General features: G+C 46.6%; 1 protein-coding gene and 1 long non-coding RNA gene across 14 annotated transcripts in view; one reads left to right on the top strand and one right to left on the bottom strand.

The window, feature by feature from the left end:
* CADM3 (cell adhesion molecule 3) overlaps positions 1-647 on the bottom strand; it is a 29154-nt gene extending 28507 nt beyond the window's left edge. Inside the window, exon 1 of one of the 2 annotated variants that reach the window (XM_045876690.3) lies at positions 409-647. In XM_045876690.3, coding sequence (XP_045732646.1) covers positions 409-490 — 82 coding nt within the window. In that variant the 5' untranslated portion in view covers positions 491-647. The remainder of the gene's footprint in view (positions 1-408) is intronic. The other variant, XM_045876691.3, reaches the window with a different exon arrangement.
* LOC123845838 (uncharacterized) overlaps positions 1-14209 on the top strand; it is a 78361-nt gene that overhangs the window by 15476 nt on the left and 48676 nt on the right. The gene's annotated exons all lie outside the window — the stretch shown is intronic.

Raw genomic sequence — 14209 nt, 5'->3', positions numbered from 1 at the left:
GCATGCAGCAGTTTGGGGGGTTGCACTGGCTATCCAACCCCTCAGACACATACACGAACCCCCGACACACGCCCTTACTGAAGCGGCGACAGATCTCACTCCGCCCCCGACACACACTGACACAGACACACACACAGATCCTGACACAGACGCGCACACCCAGACACGCACCCGGACAGCGGCACGGCCGAGCGAGCCCGGCGCACACGCACACAGCGCGGCGTTCAGCGGGCGCGCCGCCGGCCACCCCGGCCCCGCACCGCCGCGGATGCCCGGGCAGCGCCGCCCGGTGCAGCGGCCGCGGCGACCGAACCCCGCTCCCGGACAACGCCCGCGGGCTGCCCGCCCCGCTGCGGTCGGAGCCCCCGCCCCGGCCCCCACCTCCGGCGCCGCCCCCCCCCCACTCACCGTCCTGGGAGAGGTTGGCCCCGCCGGGCGCCCCGCAGCAGGCCAGGAGCAGCAGCAGGGGCAGGGCGGAGGGGCCCCCCATGGCGCGTCCCGGCCGGCTCCCCGCTGCGCGCCGGCGAGCCTGGGTCCCCGGGGGCGGGGGCTGGGCGGGGGGTGGGCGACGACGCCGACCGACAGGGCGCCCCGAGCCGCTTCGGAGCCCGGGGCCGAGGCGGGAGCGGGAGGGAGCCGGCGCCGCTGCAGTCGCGGGGATTAAATAGGGCGCTCGGAGCAAACCATTCGGTTGGAGGTGGAGGGGGGCGACGGGGGGCTGGGCCGGTCGCGGGGGGCCGAGCTGCCGCATTCCCCACGCCCCCCGCCTCCCACACCCCCTCCGCGCCCTCGTGGCGCCTTCCAGCTTCTCCCCCGGGAGCTCCGCCAGCCGGGCGCGGGTGTGGAGCCGAGGGAGGGAGCTGGCTCAGCAGCGGGGCCCGGCGCGCACCCCTCTTAGGCTTGGGTGGAGGGAGGGGACCCGGGCAGGGCCTTGGGCCAGCTGGCGGGAGCGGCCGCTGCAGGCCTGGGCAAGGGCGTGCCCACTAGCCCGAGGCCCTCCAGCCCCGCCCTCCCTCCTTTGGCAACTGGGGAACCCCATGAGCCCCGGGCCCCCTATCAAGAGTGTTGCCCAGCGACATCTCCCCATGGGTAGCCAGTTACCCTGAGCGGTTCTCCTAAACACACACATCCCTAGCTCCTCTGACCCAAGAGCCCCGGGTTATCTGTCCAGCAACAATGTGTGGCCCCAGGCAACTTCCCTTGAAAGGCTTCTTTCAGCAAACCCCCAGGCCGTGGGAATCAATGTTTTCCTCAATCCCTTGTTTAAGAAATGACTCCCCTTCTAAAACCTGATTCCACTTCAGACTCTTGCCCAACCAAACAGCCTACAAAGCAACTCTGTAGTTTTCCCCCTTAATCCTCCTTATCCTCCCTTTGCTCACAGCCCTTCCCCCCAGTATTTTTTCTTCTTTCTTAATCTTCCAGAGGAACTTGTTCTTTCTTCTCAAGTTCTAGTAAGTAAGACTCTTGGGTGAATGGTCTGATCTGCAGACCCAATGGTCTGATCTGCAGACCCGCGAGAAGATGCCGTCTTTAAGGAGCCATGCCTCTGTGGCTAAAGCAGCGCTTGTCCCTGAGGCCGGATATAAGATGAATGAGAGAAGCAGGGCCTTTGCACTTGCTTTTAGATCAAGAGTCCCAAGTCCCCGGGGTTTGCTGTTCTGTGTGATCTGTGTATTCCTGGAAGACTCTTGGTACATCTCAGAAAGGGAGCCCTTGAAGTCAGTTTTGCTCAACCTTAGCTTTTGGGTATACATTCCTAAATCTTAGGCTCTCTGAATCAAAGAATTTTAGGTATATAAGGATTCTTTACAAACATTTGGTACAACCCCTTATTATACAGGTGGCAGCTGAGGTGATAGGGGCTTAACTGCCCATCTAAGGTTACACTGACAGTTAATAGTAGAAAACGCAAGTGGTGGTTAGGACGTGGGGCAATATGATCTCTGAAGTATCTTCCAGTCCTGTGAGCCCATGCTTTGTCCCTGCATGATGGATTTGGGTGCATGTCTTCTAACCTCTACACCAGTCCCCTTTCTGCAGTGAGACTGTGCCTCACCATGAGAATCCTTCATGTTTGGTTCATCTTTCCCCTTCTCTGACAGGCTTTCTCGGCCCTCTGTGATGGACTTAACTGTCTGCCACCTCGTAGTTCAAGGACAAGGATGTGGGAAGTACTCTGTAATCGGGAAAGCTCTGTATCAGTGTTAGTCACTGATGGAGAGGCCAACGAATATTCTCTGGGAGGTTCCTTCAGGATGGTCAGAATGCTGCCCCACTGTTTTCTCTGTTTCTAGAATCTGTCTGTGGTCTCTGGGGGAAGAGCTCTGCCTGCCTCTTGCGTGTTTTCTGAGCGTCTGGGTAGTTATTTAGAATTACTTGCAGAAGTTTTTGGCCACCTTGGGCTGTCTGACCTGCTTGCTTTCCTATATTTCAGTGACTCCAAAACATTCTCTTCCCTGGGGCTCCCTGATGTCTTAAAATCTCTGAGAGATTAAAATGGAGGGGGGAGTGTGGTTGAAGGCTGTACAGACCAGGATGCAAGAGAGAGAGGCCAGAGAGGAAGATCAGGCTTTCTAACAGTGGTGGGACCAGGTGGTATGAATTTAGTCCTACAGAGAGAAAGAAGGAGTGGGTGTGTTTTCAGAGAGAATGGGGCTTCAGAAGGGAAGGATCAGGCTCTCCTAGCTAAAGGGTCTTGATGGCTAAAGAGTATTACCTTAGGAGGTAGAAGAAGCCTTAGAGATCATCGGAGCAGGCTTAAGAGAGGACAGGTCACTGTTGCAGGAGTGAGAGGAGCTGGGCGGGATGGGACAGCAGGATAGGGGATTAGGTCCCGAGCTCCTCTAACTAATCATCTTTTCTGTCTGCTGCTCTGCCGTGATCCCCTTCTGCCTGTCCTCACGTAATGCTGTAAGGCCTGCTGGTCGCGCCCCACCCTCTACTGTAACCGCACAGGAGGAGGATCAAGGGTGGGAGGAGAGGGAGAGCTGTTTTGGAGAGACTATTAAGAGCTAGCAAATGAGACTCTGGAATGCTCTTTTCCTACTGGCTCCTTTTCCCTTTTCTGCATCATCAGCATCAGTTTGACAGCACTTTAGGCCCTGGGAATAGGAAGCAGACATTGGCTTTTAGAATTATAGAATGAAAGAGTATTAGAGTCGTAAGCAACCTTCAAGATTACCTAATCAATGCCCCTTGTTGAATGGATGAAGAAGATGAGGCTCGGAGAAGTTGACTTCCTACGATCACACAGGTGCACAGTAAAGGGGTTACCCACGCTGGATAGGGAGGCAGATAATCCCCTCGGGAGCAGGAGGAATAAGGAGAATCATTGTCAGTACTTCTGAGCAGTGTACAGATTGAGGAATTGCTCACTCCTGCGTGTCTCTGAGTGAAAGGGTAGCTTCTCCTGCAGATGTGGATGTCTCTATTGGGAATAACTCCTTGCCTGTAATCATTCTAATGCCCTTTGTACATGCATGAACACCCGGCATCTCACTCCTATTCACTACGAGTAGAGTTTTTGCAAAGCAAGACTGACCTACAAGGATTATCCCCATCATTTAAATAGGTAAGATAGAAGTATCCATGTTGGATTGTGATCTCTGTGGTTACTTTCCACTCTAAAATGCTGTGACACACAATACGCCTTTCCAAGAGACTTGCACAAAGTGTGGAGTAGGTTGTCTGTGGGATTAAAGAGCTGGTGGCTACAGTGGAGGCTGGGTGTCGGGGGGAAGCCGAGAAGGAGATTGGAGAGAAGGCGGGTTTTGGCTCCTGGATGCTCCTGTCCACTCAGCAACAGCCTAGGGAGCTGGGGGTGTGGAATGCGGTGCTGGGCTGGATGCAGCTGTGTGGGCCCTGGGCATTCCTTTCCCCGTGCTGGTCCTGCTCCTGCTCAGGATGGGAGGGGGCCTCAGCCGAGCCCGGTGAATACTAGGTATCATTCATCCAGGAGGGGGATGACTGCACCTGTAGGAAACAGCTCGGAAGACTGGGCTCAGTTCTGCTCTGGGCTCTAGTCCTTCTCGTCTCTATGACTTTTCCTTTATCAGTGAATTCTACATGGGTTTCCACATTGCTTTTCTCTTTAATTTTCCAACCCAACTAAACCAGTACTCCTCATACTGCTTCCTTCTTCCATTATCCAGTTTTAATTAACCCCATCCTTAATAATCACCTCTGTGTGCATTTTAATTCTAACCTTAATTGAATTCTAATTTCAATCCTAACCCTAATCTATTACAGACTCTAACTATTAATCCTAATACCAACCCCAATTTAATTGTCAATTTGAGCCAGCATCTTCATTCTAACCTGCTATGAGCTAGCAACTAGGACAGCAACATACATATGATAAATATGATCACAGGTACCATTTGAGAATCCGACGTTTGCCACATTTGGCACTGGGTACTATACGTGCAGAGCATCTCATTGAGGGACTGGAAAGTACTTGAAGGTGGTTGGAATTATTAGCTGCCTTACAAATATGAGGAAACAAAGGCTTAACGACATTATGTCATTTGTCAGTAGTGGGTCTGAATCTACTAGTTAAGGCCCCCTTGAGCTTAAAGCCTGTGCTCATTCCTCTTTCTGCCAACAAATACTTTCTGATCAACACTTTCCTAAAATCCTAACTAAATCTGACTGGAATGACTTCTAAAATACTGAGTTTCCCAAGAGTGTATTATTAGTTTAGGGTTTTTGTTTGTTTACTAAATAGTGGTACAAAATAGAAACCAAACAAATACACCAACAAAAAAGCCCAAATCTCCCCACCCAGAAACCCCACTGACACTTTAAAAACATGAATGTATTTAAAAGTTAAAATAATCAAACTATAGAAAGAAACAAACTGAAAAGCCTCCTCTTCCTTCCCAGACTTACTGAATTCCAACCCCCCCACCTCGGGCAGGGGGGACATTGTTGGCATTAAATTTGCCCAGCAACCATGTCTCCCACAACATATCAGAACAGCAGATAAAGTCAAGGTCAGTACCTGTCCATGAAATCACCCTAGGTATATATATGACTTAGGCATGAAAATCGCTAGACAATTTGAATTTATGATTAACAGTAACTGTTAAAGGCCAACGATATGCTAGATGTTACACAAAGTTCTTTCCAGTTAGTATTCCTTGGGGTGCTCCCAAGCTTTCTGGACAGCGTGCCTTATGCCTGCTGTACAGACAAGTGTGATCGTGTCTGAGCCTCAGGTGGAGATAAAGCCTGGAGACGCCAAATGACTGGCCCAAGAGCACAGAGGTGTGGCAGAGAGATCCAGATTTCAGATACACCAGATCTGTCTTAGCCCAGAGCCTAAGTGTTCAGCGCCTGGGTTGAGCCAGGAGACTTGTTAGATAGAAGAGGTCATTTGAGCTTTGTTCTGCAGGAGGGAAGAGGCATTGCTTGACATTAGAGAGGAGGATGACCTGAGAGACTGTGGGAGGACGCAGATCAATCTGGGAGGAGGCAGTGCAAGGGGAAATGGAGCAGGACAACCCAAGCACAGAGGGGAATGAGCGCAAGGTGCAAGTCATCGGGGATGGAACAAATATGAGCTGAGACTGGGGATAGTCTTTGTGATAAATTCAGGCAAATATAAAATCATGCAATAAGTGTGTGTGCCACTTTGTTTCAGCGACAGGCTGATTGATGTATTTCGGAAAGACAGTAGACACACATAATCACCTGCGAACAAAAATATCCATTTTCGGTTACATGGGTATTTACAGCCTCTCCAACGAATATCCCGGCTTCCTTCTCCTTGCATTCTGTGCTCCACAATATTAAATGGCTTGTAATTCCCCAAACACACTGTGTTGTTTCATGCCTCAGTGTCTTTGCACATACTGTTTCCTATACCTGGATTGCCCATCTCATTAAGCCTGATGAAACTGGCGCTTGTGTTTATCTATCCAAACTTTGATTAGGTGCCGCTGACTCTGTGAAGTTTTCTAGTCAGAGATAATCACTCCTTGCTAGGAGCTACCACTATAGGAAATATAACCTCCCCCTGTTATCCTTCTTTCGTGGTGGCGCAAGGGTTTGTCTGTGTTTCTCTTCGCTAACTGTGAGCTCTTTGAGGGTAGCAGTGATATTTCACGAATCTTGTTATTCCCAGTGCTTAGTGTCGAAACAGAAAATTAGTAGATTCTCAGTTAATTCTACTGCATTTAGCTGAAACAGCATATTTATAAACACAGAGGCTTGACGAACCATTTTTCTTCAGAAGTACATACATGTATATAACCAACCACATTTCACTGGCATATTCCCTGCAGTTATGTATGCGTTCAAGTAGATACAATGTGTCCAAAATAAGTTGAATGATTCTAATACACGTGTACACGTATTTCCAACCACTTATTCAAGATACATTTTTGTCATTCTTGGAATTGACTTGAGAGCTTGCCACATCCTTTTGCATATCTTCAGTTGTGGAAATTTTCATCCTTTGAGGATGGCTTTTAATTTTGAAAATAGCCGATTGCCCTTAGGATCCAAGCCTTATGGATAAGTGGTGGCTCGTGTTGGGTAATACAAAAACAGGATTTGGCTGTGGGGTGATAGTAGATGACTTACAGTTTGACAAATATGGTGGTTCTTAAGGCAGTTCCCGAAGAGGAGTTCTAGAAAATTTCTGAGCAACGGCATTCTGGTCTATTTGTTAATACAAACAAAATTAAGATAGCGTGCTGTCATTTTGTACTCACACCTGGTGGACATACTTGCGTGGATATAAGAACACAAGAGATCGTATGTCCAAGAATAGAACTCTCTGGTCATTCTTTCATTCGTTCATTTGTAGCTATGGAGTTTTTATGTGCCATGCACAATGCTAGTTGAAATTGGGTGTTTTGACCCAGCTGTTTTGTTGCAATCTATAAAAAAAAAAAAAAATCTGTAAACCCCCAGGTTTTATTTTTTTCAATTACAAAATAAAATGATCAGTGGATGTTCTTAACCCCATCTCCAATCTCCAGCCCAGTTTTGAGCCTTATTTTATCTGTAAGGAAATATACAAAAGTCAGGGATAGAATAATATTCAGGGATGTGAAATACTTGGTAATTAAGACTAGCCTGGCAGTAATGGTTTGCTTTTTAGAATCATAAGATAGGAGTGAATGTTAAAAAATGCTACAACAAAATGTCAGTGTCTGGTGCTGGGCTCTTGAGATGAGCAAGTCTGAAACTAACCTTTAAGGAGCTCAGAGTCCAGTAGGGAAAATAGGCATGTAAGCACATAATTGCTACACCATGTGATAAATACTGTGGTGCAATTCCAAATATGGCCTGTAGACTCACGGAAGAGGCAGAGATTACATTTGTGGGAAACGTTAAGGAATAACTGGGAGTCAACCAGGTACAAAAAGGATGAAGGCATTAACAAAAGAGGGGAGAGTGTATGCAAAAGCAGGAAAGCTAGAAGCAGCCCCGCCGGTTGTCACTAGATTGTGAAAGGAATTTATGCCAGAGATAGCTCCTAATTCTGCAGACCAGGAGCCAATGGAGGGTTTTAAACAGGGAAATGTCAGTGCTGGATTTGCATTTTAGAGCGATAACTGTGACAGTAGTGGATGGATGGACTGGCGGACACATGTCATTTGATTCAGAAGGCTGACCCTTCTGGAGACCACAGATCCAGTACCGTGACATTGAGTAGGACCCACTGAGTGTGGGCTTGTCTGATCCCGTGGGCAGAGTAGAGATAACACCCAGAACACAGCTTTAGGACCCAGCCAGCCATCAGTAGCCCCCCCCCTCCCCCCACAGCAGACAGTGCTTCGGAGACAAGAACTTGTGTAGAGGAAGGGGGTAGGTACCATGACCAGCTGTCCTGGCTTTCCAGGGACTGAGGCCCTTTCCAGAACTTTCAGTGCTAAGATTGGGAAAGTCCTGGATACACTGGGATGGTTGGTCAACAGATAGTTGCCTCCTGGCACCTGTTACTCAGAGCATCTCCCTGGCAACCAGCTGGGGGTCATCTCCAGGGCAGACTGGAGGGGAAGGAAAGCGGAGTTATTTTATGGTTTAGGGGGAGGGGAGAGGTGGGAAGGGGTGGGGGGTAGTGTGATTCAGAAGGGCTAGGCCAGATGAACAGAAAAGACAGAAGAAAGGCTAAGTAGGAGACAGTGTGGAGGTTGGTTTCTGCCCAGGACCCCACCTCCGCTCTCTGAGATGCTGGGCTCTCTGCTGGTGGTAGGGAACATTGCAGACTCAAAAGAGCAGGCATTGCCAAGAGTGAACGTGTTTATTTAGCTTTTCCTTCATGCATAGGGTTCATATATTCATGCATACATTTATTCATTCAACATTCATAGAGGGCTTACTGTGCAGATGCTCTATCATTTAGTCTTCGCATATGACTTGTAGGTAGAATTATTCCCATATTTCAGATGAGAAAAATGAGTCTCAGGAAATGTGATAACTTCCTTTGAGTCACACATTACCTGGCAGAGCTGAGATCCTAATTTAGCTGTGTCTCCAAAATGCCCAGTCATTCCAGCAAACCAGCATATCCACCTGTTACAAATAACACAGATACTCAGGAGATTCTGGTTCTGTAAACTCATAATAAAGATTCCCAGCCTCACTGTTAGCAAGTGCCCCCAGATGATGCCCAGACCCCGACAGTCCTGAGAAACAACACGCCGCAGTCCGTGTCTCCTCACAGAGACCCCGCTGACTCGTTAGAGAACCCCATGTGTAAGTAGCTCAGTAGAATACTGTTGGGTTAAGTTTTAAAAGCAAAATACAACCGAATCCTTCAGTAAGTAGTTTTCTTGACTTTTTCTCTGCAATGATTGCTAAATGTTTATTATTTATAAAGCCCTGCGCAGTCTGGCCCTTTCTTAGCTCTGACACCCTGTAACCTGATGGCCACAGGATTCCCCCTTGAGTATCTGTCCCTAACACACCCAAGCCTTCTAGCTAGCTGGCTGGCCCTCCTGAGCCAGAACCTTCCCCCTCTGCTCTGTAGGAAGCTGCTCTTGCATGCACATCTTTGCTTCAGTGTCACCTCTCCTGGGAGGCCTTCCCACTGCCTTGCAAACACCTCTCATTTTCGGCTACAATCTTAATCATGTGTCTTTGGTTTGTGTACTCGTTATCTGTGCCGCTTCTCCTGGTAGACAGAAGCTCCACAAGATAGGGAAGATCTGTCAACCTGGATCAAAGCTATTGCCAGTAGCCTAAGGATATCGTGCATAATAACGTCTGGCACGCAGTAGGTGCTTATTAAATGTTTGCATAAATGCATGAAAGAGAACACTCTCTAGGGGTGCCCAGGTGGCTCAGTCGGTTAAGTGGCTACCTTGGCTCAGGTCATGATCCCAGAGTCCTGGGATCTAGGGGTCCTGGGATGGAGCCTCTTGGCAGGGCCCCCACTCAGCAGGGAGTCTGCTTCTCCCTCCCCCTCTGCCCCTCTCTGCTACTTGTGCTCCCGTGCTCTCTCTCTCTCTCAAATGAATAAATTTTTTTAAAAATCTTAAAAAAAAAATTCTCACTCATTGCACGAGAGAGAGTGCCCACATTCTTTGACTTTACAATCAAGAACTTTTTTCTTGTGCCCCAAGCAATCTCCCTCTGTCATTTAACCTGTTTCCCGCTGGTTCATGAAAGAAAATGTCTCTTTCTCTTCACCAGCCTCGATGTAGTATCTTCTGGAGGCTCTGAGACTGTTAGTAACTTGCCCCTCAACCTCCCAGGTGTCAGGTGAATGTGTCCTAACTCCTAACTTCCTGCCCATTCTTTTCTCAATGGAACCTCTTCTCTGATCCTCTTTACTTAGAGGATCCTCTTTACTTAGGTTCAGAACAGGTGCTGGTAGGTGAGTAAGGCCTTGTCTGATGGTTACGAGATCTCATGCTCCTGCTGGCTCTCTTGTATGTTTTTCTGCTGTTCTTTTTTTTTTTCCAAGAGGCTTGACCATTTTTATTTTATTTTATTATTTTTTTAAGATTTTATTTATTAGAGAGAGCGAGCAGAGCACAAGCAGGGGGGATGGCAGGCAGAGGGAGAGGGAGAAGCAGGCTTCCCGCCGAGCAGGGAGCCCGATACGGGGCTCGATCCCAGGACCCTGGGATCATGACCTGAGCTGAAGGTGGACGCTTCACCGACTGAGCCACCCAGGCGCCCTGTTTTTCTGCTGTTCTTGATTTAAACTGTCTCTTTGGCTAATTCATGGTCACTTCTGGTCCATTTTGGTTCTAATACCTTCGTAAGCCCTAAAATTCCAGAGCTTGCTACCATTAAGAGTAGTATTCCCTCGCCGGTGACACCTGCTGAGATTTGCCACCAGATCGCACCCCAGGGCTTCCTCGTGTTCCTGTGGGTGAGCCAGAAACGGAGGCAGACGCACTTGGGTGTTTTCACCCCACTCATGTGAGCCCTGGCTAGCACTGGGCAGAGTGCCTGTGTGTCCTGCTCTAAGAAGGTTAAGCAAGTTTCAGGAACCATTCCTGACTCACTGAAGACGCAGCGTGTGAGGGAGAAAGTGTGGATTTTGAAGTTGGGCTCCCCTGTGCTTGAAGATGGACCAGCTGGGCCACTGCCTTTGAGATCAGTCTTTTCACTTGTTAGAGGTTAGACGTTACCATGGACTGTCCCCGTTGGCTTGTGGTGAAGAGTGAGGATGTTCATATTCATGTGAAACACCGATCGGATCTAAGAACTCAGCACATGTTAGTTCTCTCTCTCTGTGCCCCCTTCACCTGGAGCAGAGGTGTGGGGGATTGTCTCTGGCTGCCTGGGTGGACCGTAGACTCTTGCTTGGTGCCCATTGTCTGAACAGAAAGTGCTACCTGGGTCTGGAGTTTCGGTTCCAAGGTTCCAACTCCTTGATCACTCCTACCCCGAGCGCCGCGTTCAGCCTGCTCTCTGCTACCCTCGTGCGGCCGCCCCGACCCCGCGCCATTCCCGGTCCTCTGCCTCCTCGGTGTGGTGGCTTTGCTGAAATGCAGCCCCTCGCAGCTTCTTGGCCAAACTGGCTCCTGACTCCTCCGTGTCTCAAACACACACGTAAAACAGAGTTCAGTTTAATTTCAGTCTTGCGTCGTCAGGTGATATTATACAGGTTCTTCTGACCGTTCCTCATCCCCTCTAATATGCATCTCGTCTGTAAGAGACGCTGCAGGAAACAGTGGAGAGTTTGGGCGCCAGTAAGGTCCCTTCGGGTTTCAAATCCCATGATCTGTTGCTTTGTTCGACACAAAGTTCTCTGACATATGAGTGCTGAGACAACAGTATGTTGCCATAGGTTATTTATTTTTTTAAGATTTTATTTATTTATTTGGGAGAGAGAGAGAGAGAGAGAGAGCGCACACAAGCAGGAGGAGTGGCAGGGAGAGGGAGCAGCAGCTCCGCACTGAGCAGGGAGCCCGATGTGGGACTCGATCCCAGGACCCTGGGATCATGACCTGAGCCGAAGGCAGACGCTTAACTGACTGAGCCCCCCGGGTGCCCCGCCATAGGTTACTTAGGCATAGAAATCCTCTCGTTTTGCCCTTAAGTTCAGATCTCTGCTACCACTTCTCCTACTTGCATGGCTGTCTAGCAAGAGTGACAAAGGGTTATTTGGGATTCAGTAAATACACTATTCTGTTTGAAAAACTTTAAGGATGAGAATAAAGGGAAATTCACTTGGTGAGGTGGTTTTAAACTAAATTTGAGAGGGTAGGACTTGAATACCAGACACTGAAGAAGTTTTTGGTTTTTGTTTTTGTTTTTTTAAGAGAGAGAGAGAGAGTGGGGAGGGGCAGAGGGACAAAGGGAGAGGGGAGAGAGAATCTTAAGCAGGTTCCACACCCAGTACGGAGCCTGATGCCGGTCTCAATCTCACAACCCTGAGATCATGTCTTGAGCCAAAATCAGGAGTCGCATGCTTAACTGACTGAGCCACCCAGAGTAGCTCAGCACCTCTGCAGAGTTTTATCTTTAACCCAATGTCAGTGAGAAAAATTTTGTAACAGGATGTTATGTGATTGAATTATTGTTTAAAGATTAACCATCAGATTCACAATGACAAAGGTGTTAATTCTTTCTCCCACTTAATCTGTACATTCAGTGCAATCCCATGCTAAATCCCAATATTTTATTTATTTTTGTTTTTGAAGATTTATTTATTTATTTATTTATTTGAGAGAGAGAGAGAGAGAGAACAAGAGAAAGCACAAGCAGTGGGAGGAGCAGAAGCAGACTCCATGCTGAGTGGAGCCCACTGTGAGATCATGACCAGAGCTGAAGTTAAGAGTCAAATGCCTAACTGACTGCACCACCCAGGTCCCCCCAATATTTTATTTTTATGGAACTTGATCCATTGATCCTAACATTCCCTTAGAAGAGAAAGTCAAGAATAGCCATATATATATATTTATTTTTTATTTTTTATTTATTCTTAACACACAGGGTTGGGGAGGTTGGGGAGATGGTACTCCAGCTATCCTAAGTTACTTTAAAATTATAGCAATGAAAACATTGAAGTGTTGTCCAGGATTACACAAACAGTTCAATGGAATAGGAGAGAGACCATGGTCACAAACCGATGTGGAAATTTAGTGTATGAATTTGGTGTATGAATATAGTGTATGAAGAATCATACACTATATCGTATACTATGTTACTAATCACTGACTGAGGCCTGGACTGTTTAATGCATGGTATTAAAATAATAGATTATCTATTTGCCAGTTGGCATGGGATAGGTTGAGCCCTCCCTCATACCATAGGCAAAAATAAATTTCAGCTGGACTGAAGTACTACATTTTATAAACAAAACAGAACAAAAGAAATTGTTCAACACTATAGAAAAATAATGTTTAATAATATTTACATTTAATATGTAAAAATATGTTTAACCTTCCTAAGCCAGACACAAAACCCAGAATCCATGAAAGAAAGGACTGACAAGTTTTACTGCTTGAATTTTTTTAAATGATATAAATGTAAATACCATAGACAAAATATAAAAGTAAGTTACAGTCTGGGGACAATTTATTTACAACATATATAGCTAAGTATTACATGGGTAACATGCAAAATACCTAATAAATACACATAAAAAGCTAAACAATCCAAAAGAAAAGTAGACAAAGTATATAAGTAGGAATTCTCAGAAGAAACACAGTTATCTATTAAACATCTGAAAACATGGTCAATGGCATTTGGATTTGGAGAAATACAAGTTAAAGCAACAAAGAGACCTGAGATCGTTAAAAAGTATCAAAGACTCGGGGCGCCTGGGTGGCCCAGTTGGTTAAGCATCTGACTCTTTGCTTCAGCTCAGGTCATGATCTCAGGGTCCTGAGATCGAGCCCCGTGCCTGGCTCCGCACTGAGCGTGGAGTCTGCTTGAGATTCTCTCTCCTTCTCCCTCTGCCCCTCCCGCTTGTATGCGTTCACACATATGCGTGCGCTCTCTCTCTCTCAAAATAAATAATTTTTTAAAAATATCAAAGATTGTTAAAATTTTTTAAAATTTTTAAAAAGTATCAGATTGTTAAAAATTAAAATGATGGATCACATCCAGTGTTGGCAAGTGTTTGGGGAAATAGGCACCTTCATTTATTGTTAGTGAAAATGTAAATTGGGGCAGCCGTCTTGCAGATATTTTGGCAGAATGTATCAAAATTAAAAATTGAAACACCAGTGGTGCTATTTCCATAAACCCATGCTATATGTCTAGTCACACATGAGCACCCTAATTTATGTGCATAGATGTGAATCAAGTCATTGTTTCCAGTAGAGAAAAATGGCAAGCAACCTAAATATCCATCAATAGGGAATTTGTTAAATAAATTATACTATATCTGTACTTTGTGATAACATGTAACAATTAAAAAGAATGAGGTAAATTTATATATACCAACTTGGAAAGATAACCAAGATGTATTGTTAAATGAAAATACAAAGAAAGTACACATGCTATTATCCTTTTTGTATAAAATAGGAAAGAAACCTAAAACAATATATGTGCCTAGGTTATGTTTCATCTACATGTAAATGTGTGTTTAAGTATATGAACTGCTACTTACTGGCTGTGTGACTTTGGACAAAGTGCTTAACCTCTCAGTATTTTATTCTCCCTGTGTGGAGAATAAAGATAATAATAATCATACATATCCCCTAGGGTTGTATAACATAAGGAAATAAATCAATCTATTTAAGGTTCTTTGAATAGTGCGTGGCGCATGGTGGACACTTGA

The sequence above is a fragment of the Mirounga angustirostris genome, unplaced genomic scaffold, assembly GCF_029215605.1.
Source record: "Mirounga angustirostris isolate CCGP_5_RB_7025 unplaced genomic scaffold, mMirAng1.0.hap1 SCAF_6, whole genome shotgun sequence".
NCBI lineage: Eukaryota > Metazoa > Chordata > Mammalia > Carnivora > Phocidae > Mirounga > Mirounga angustirostris.
Note: the sequence above shows the minus strand (reverse complement) of the source record. Positions and strands in the feature narration are given on the sequence as shown.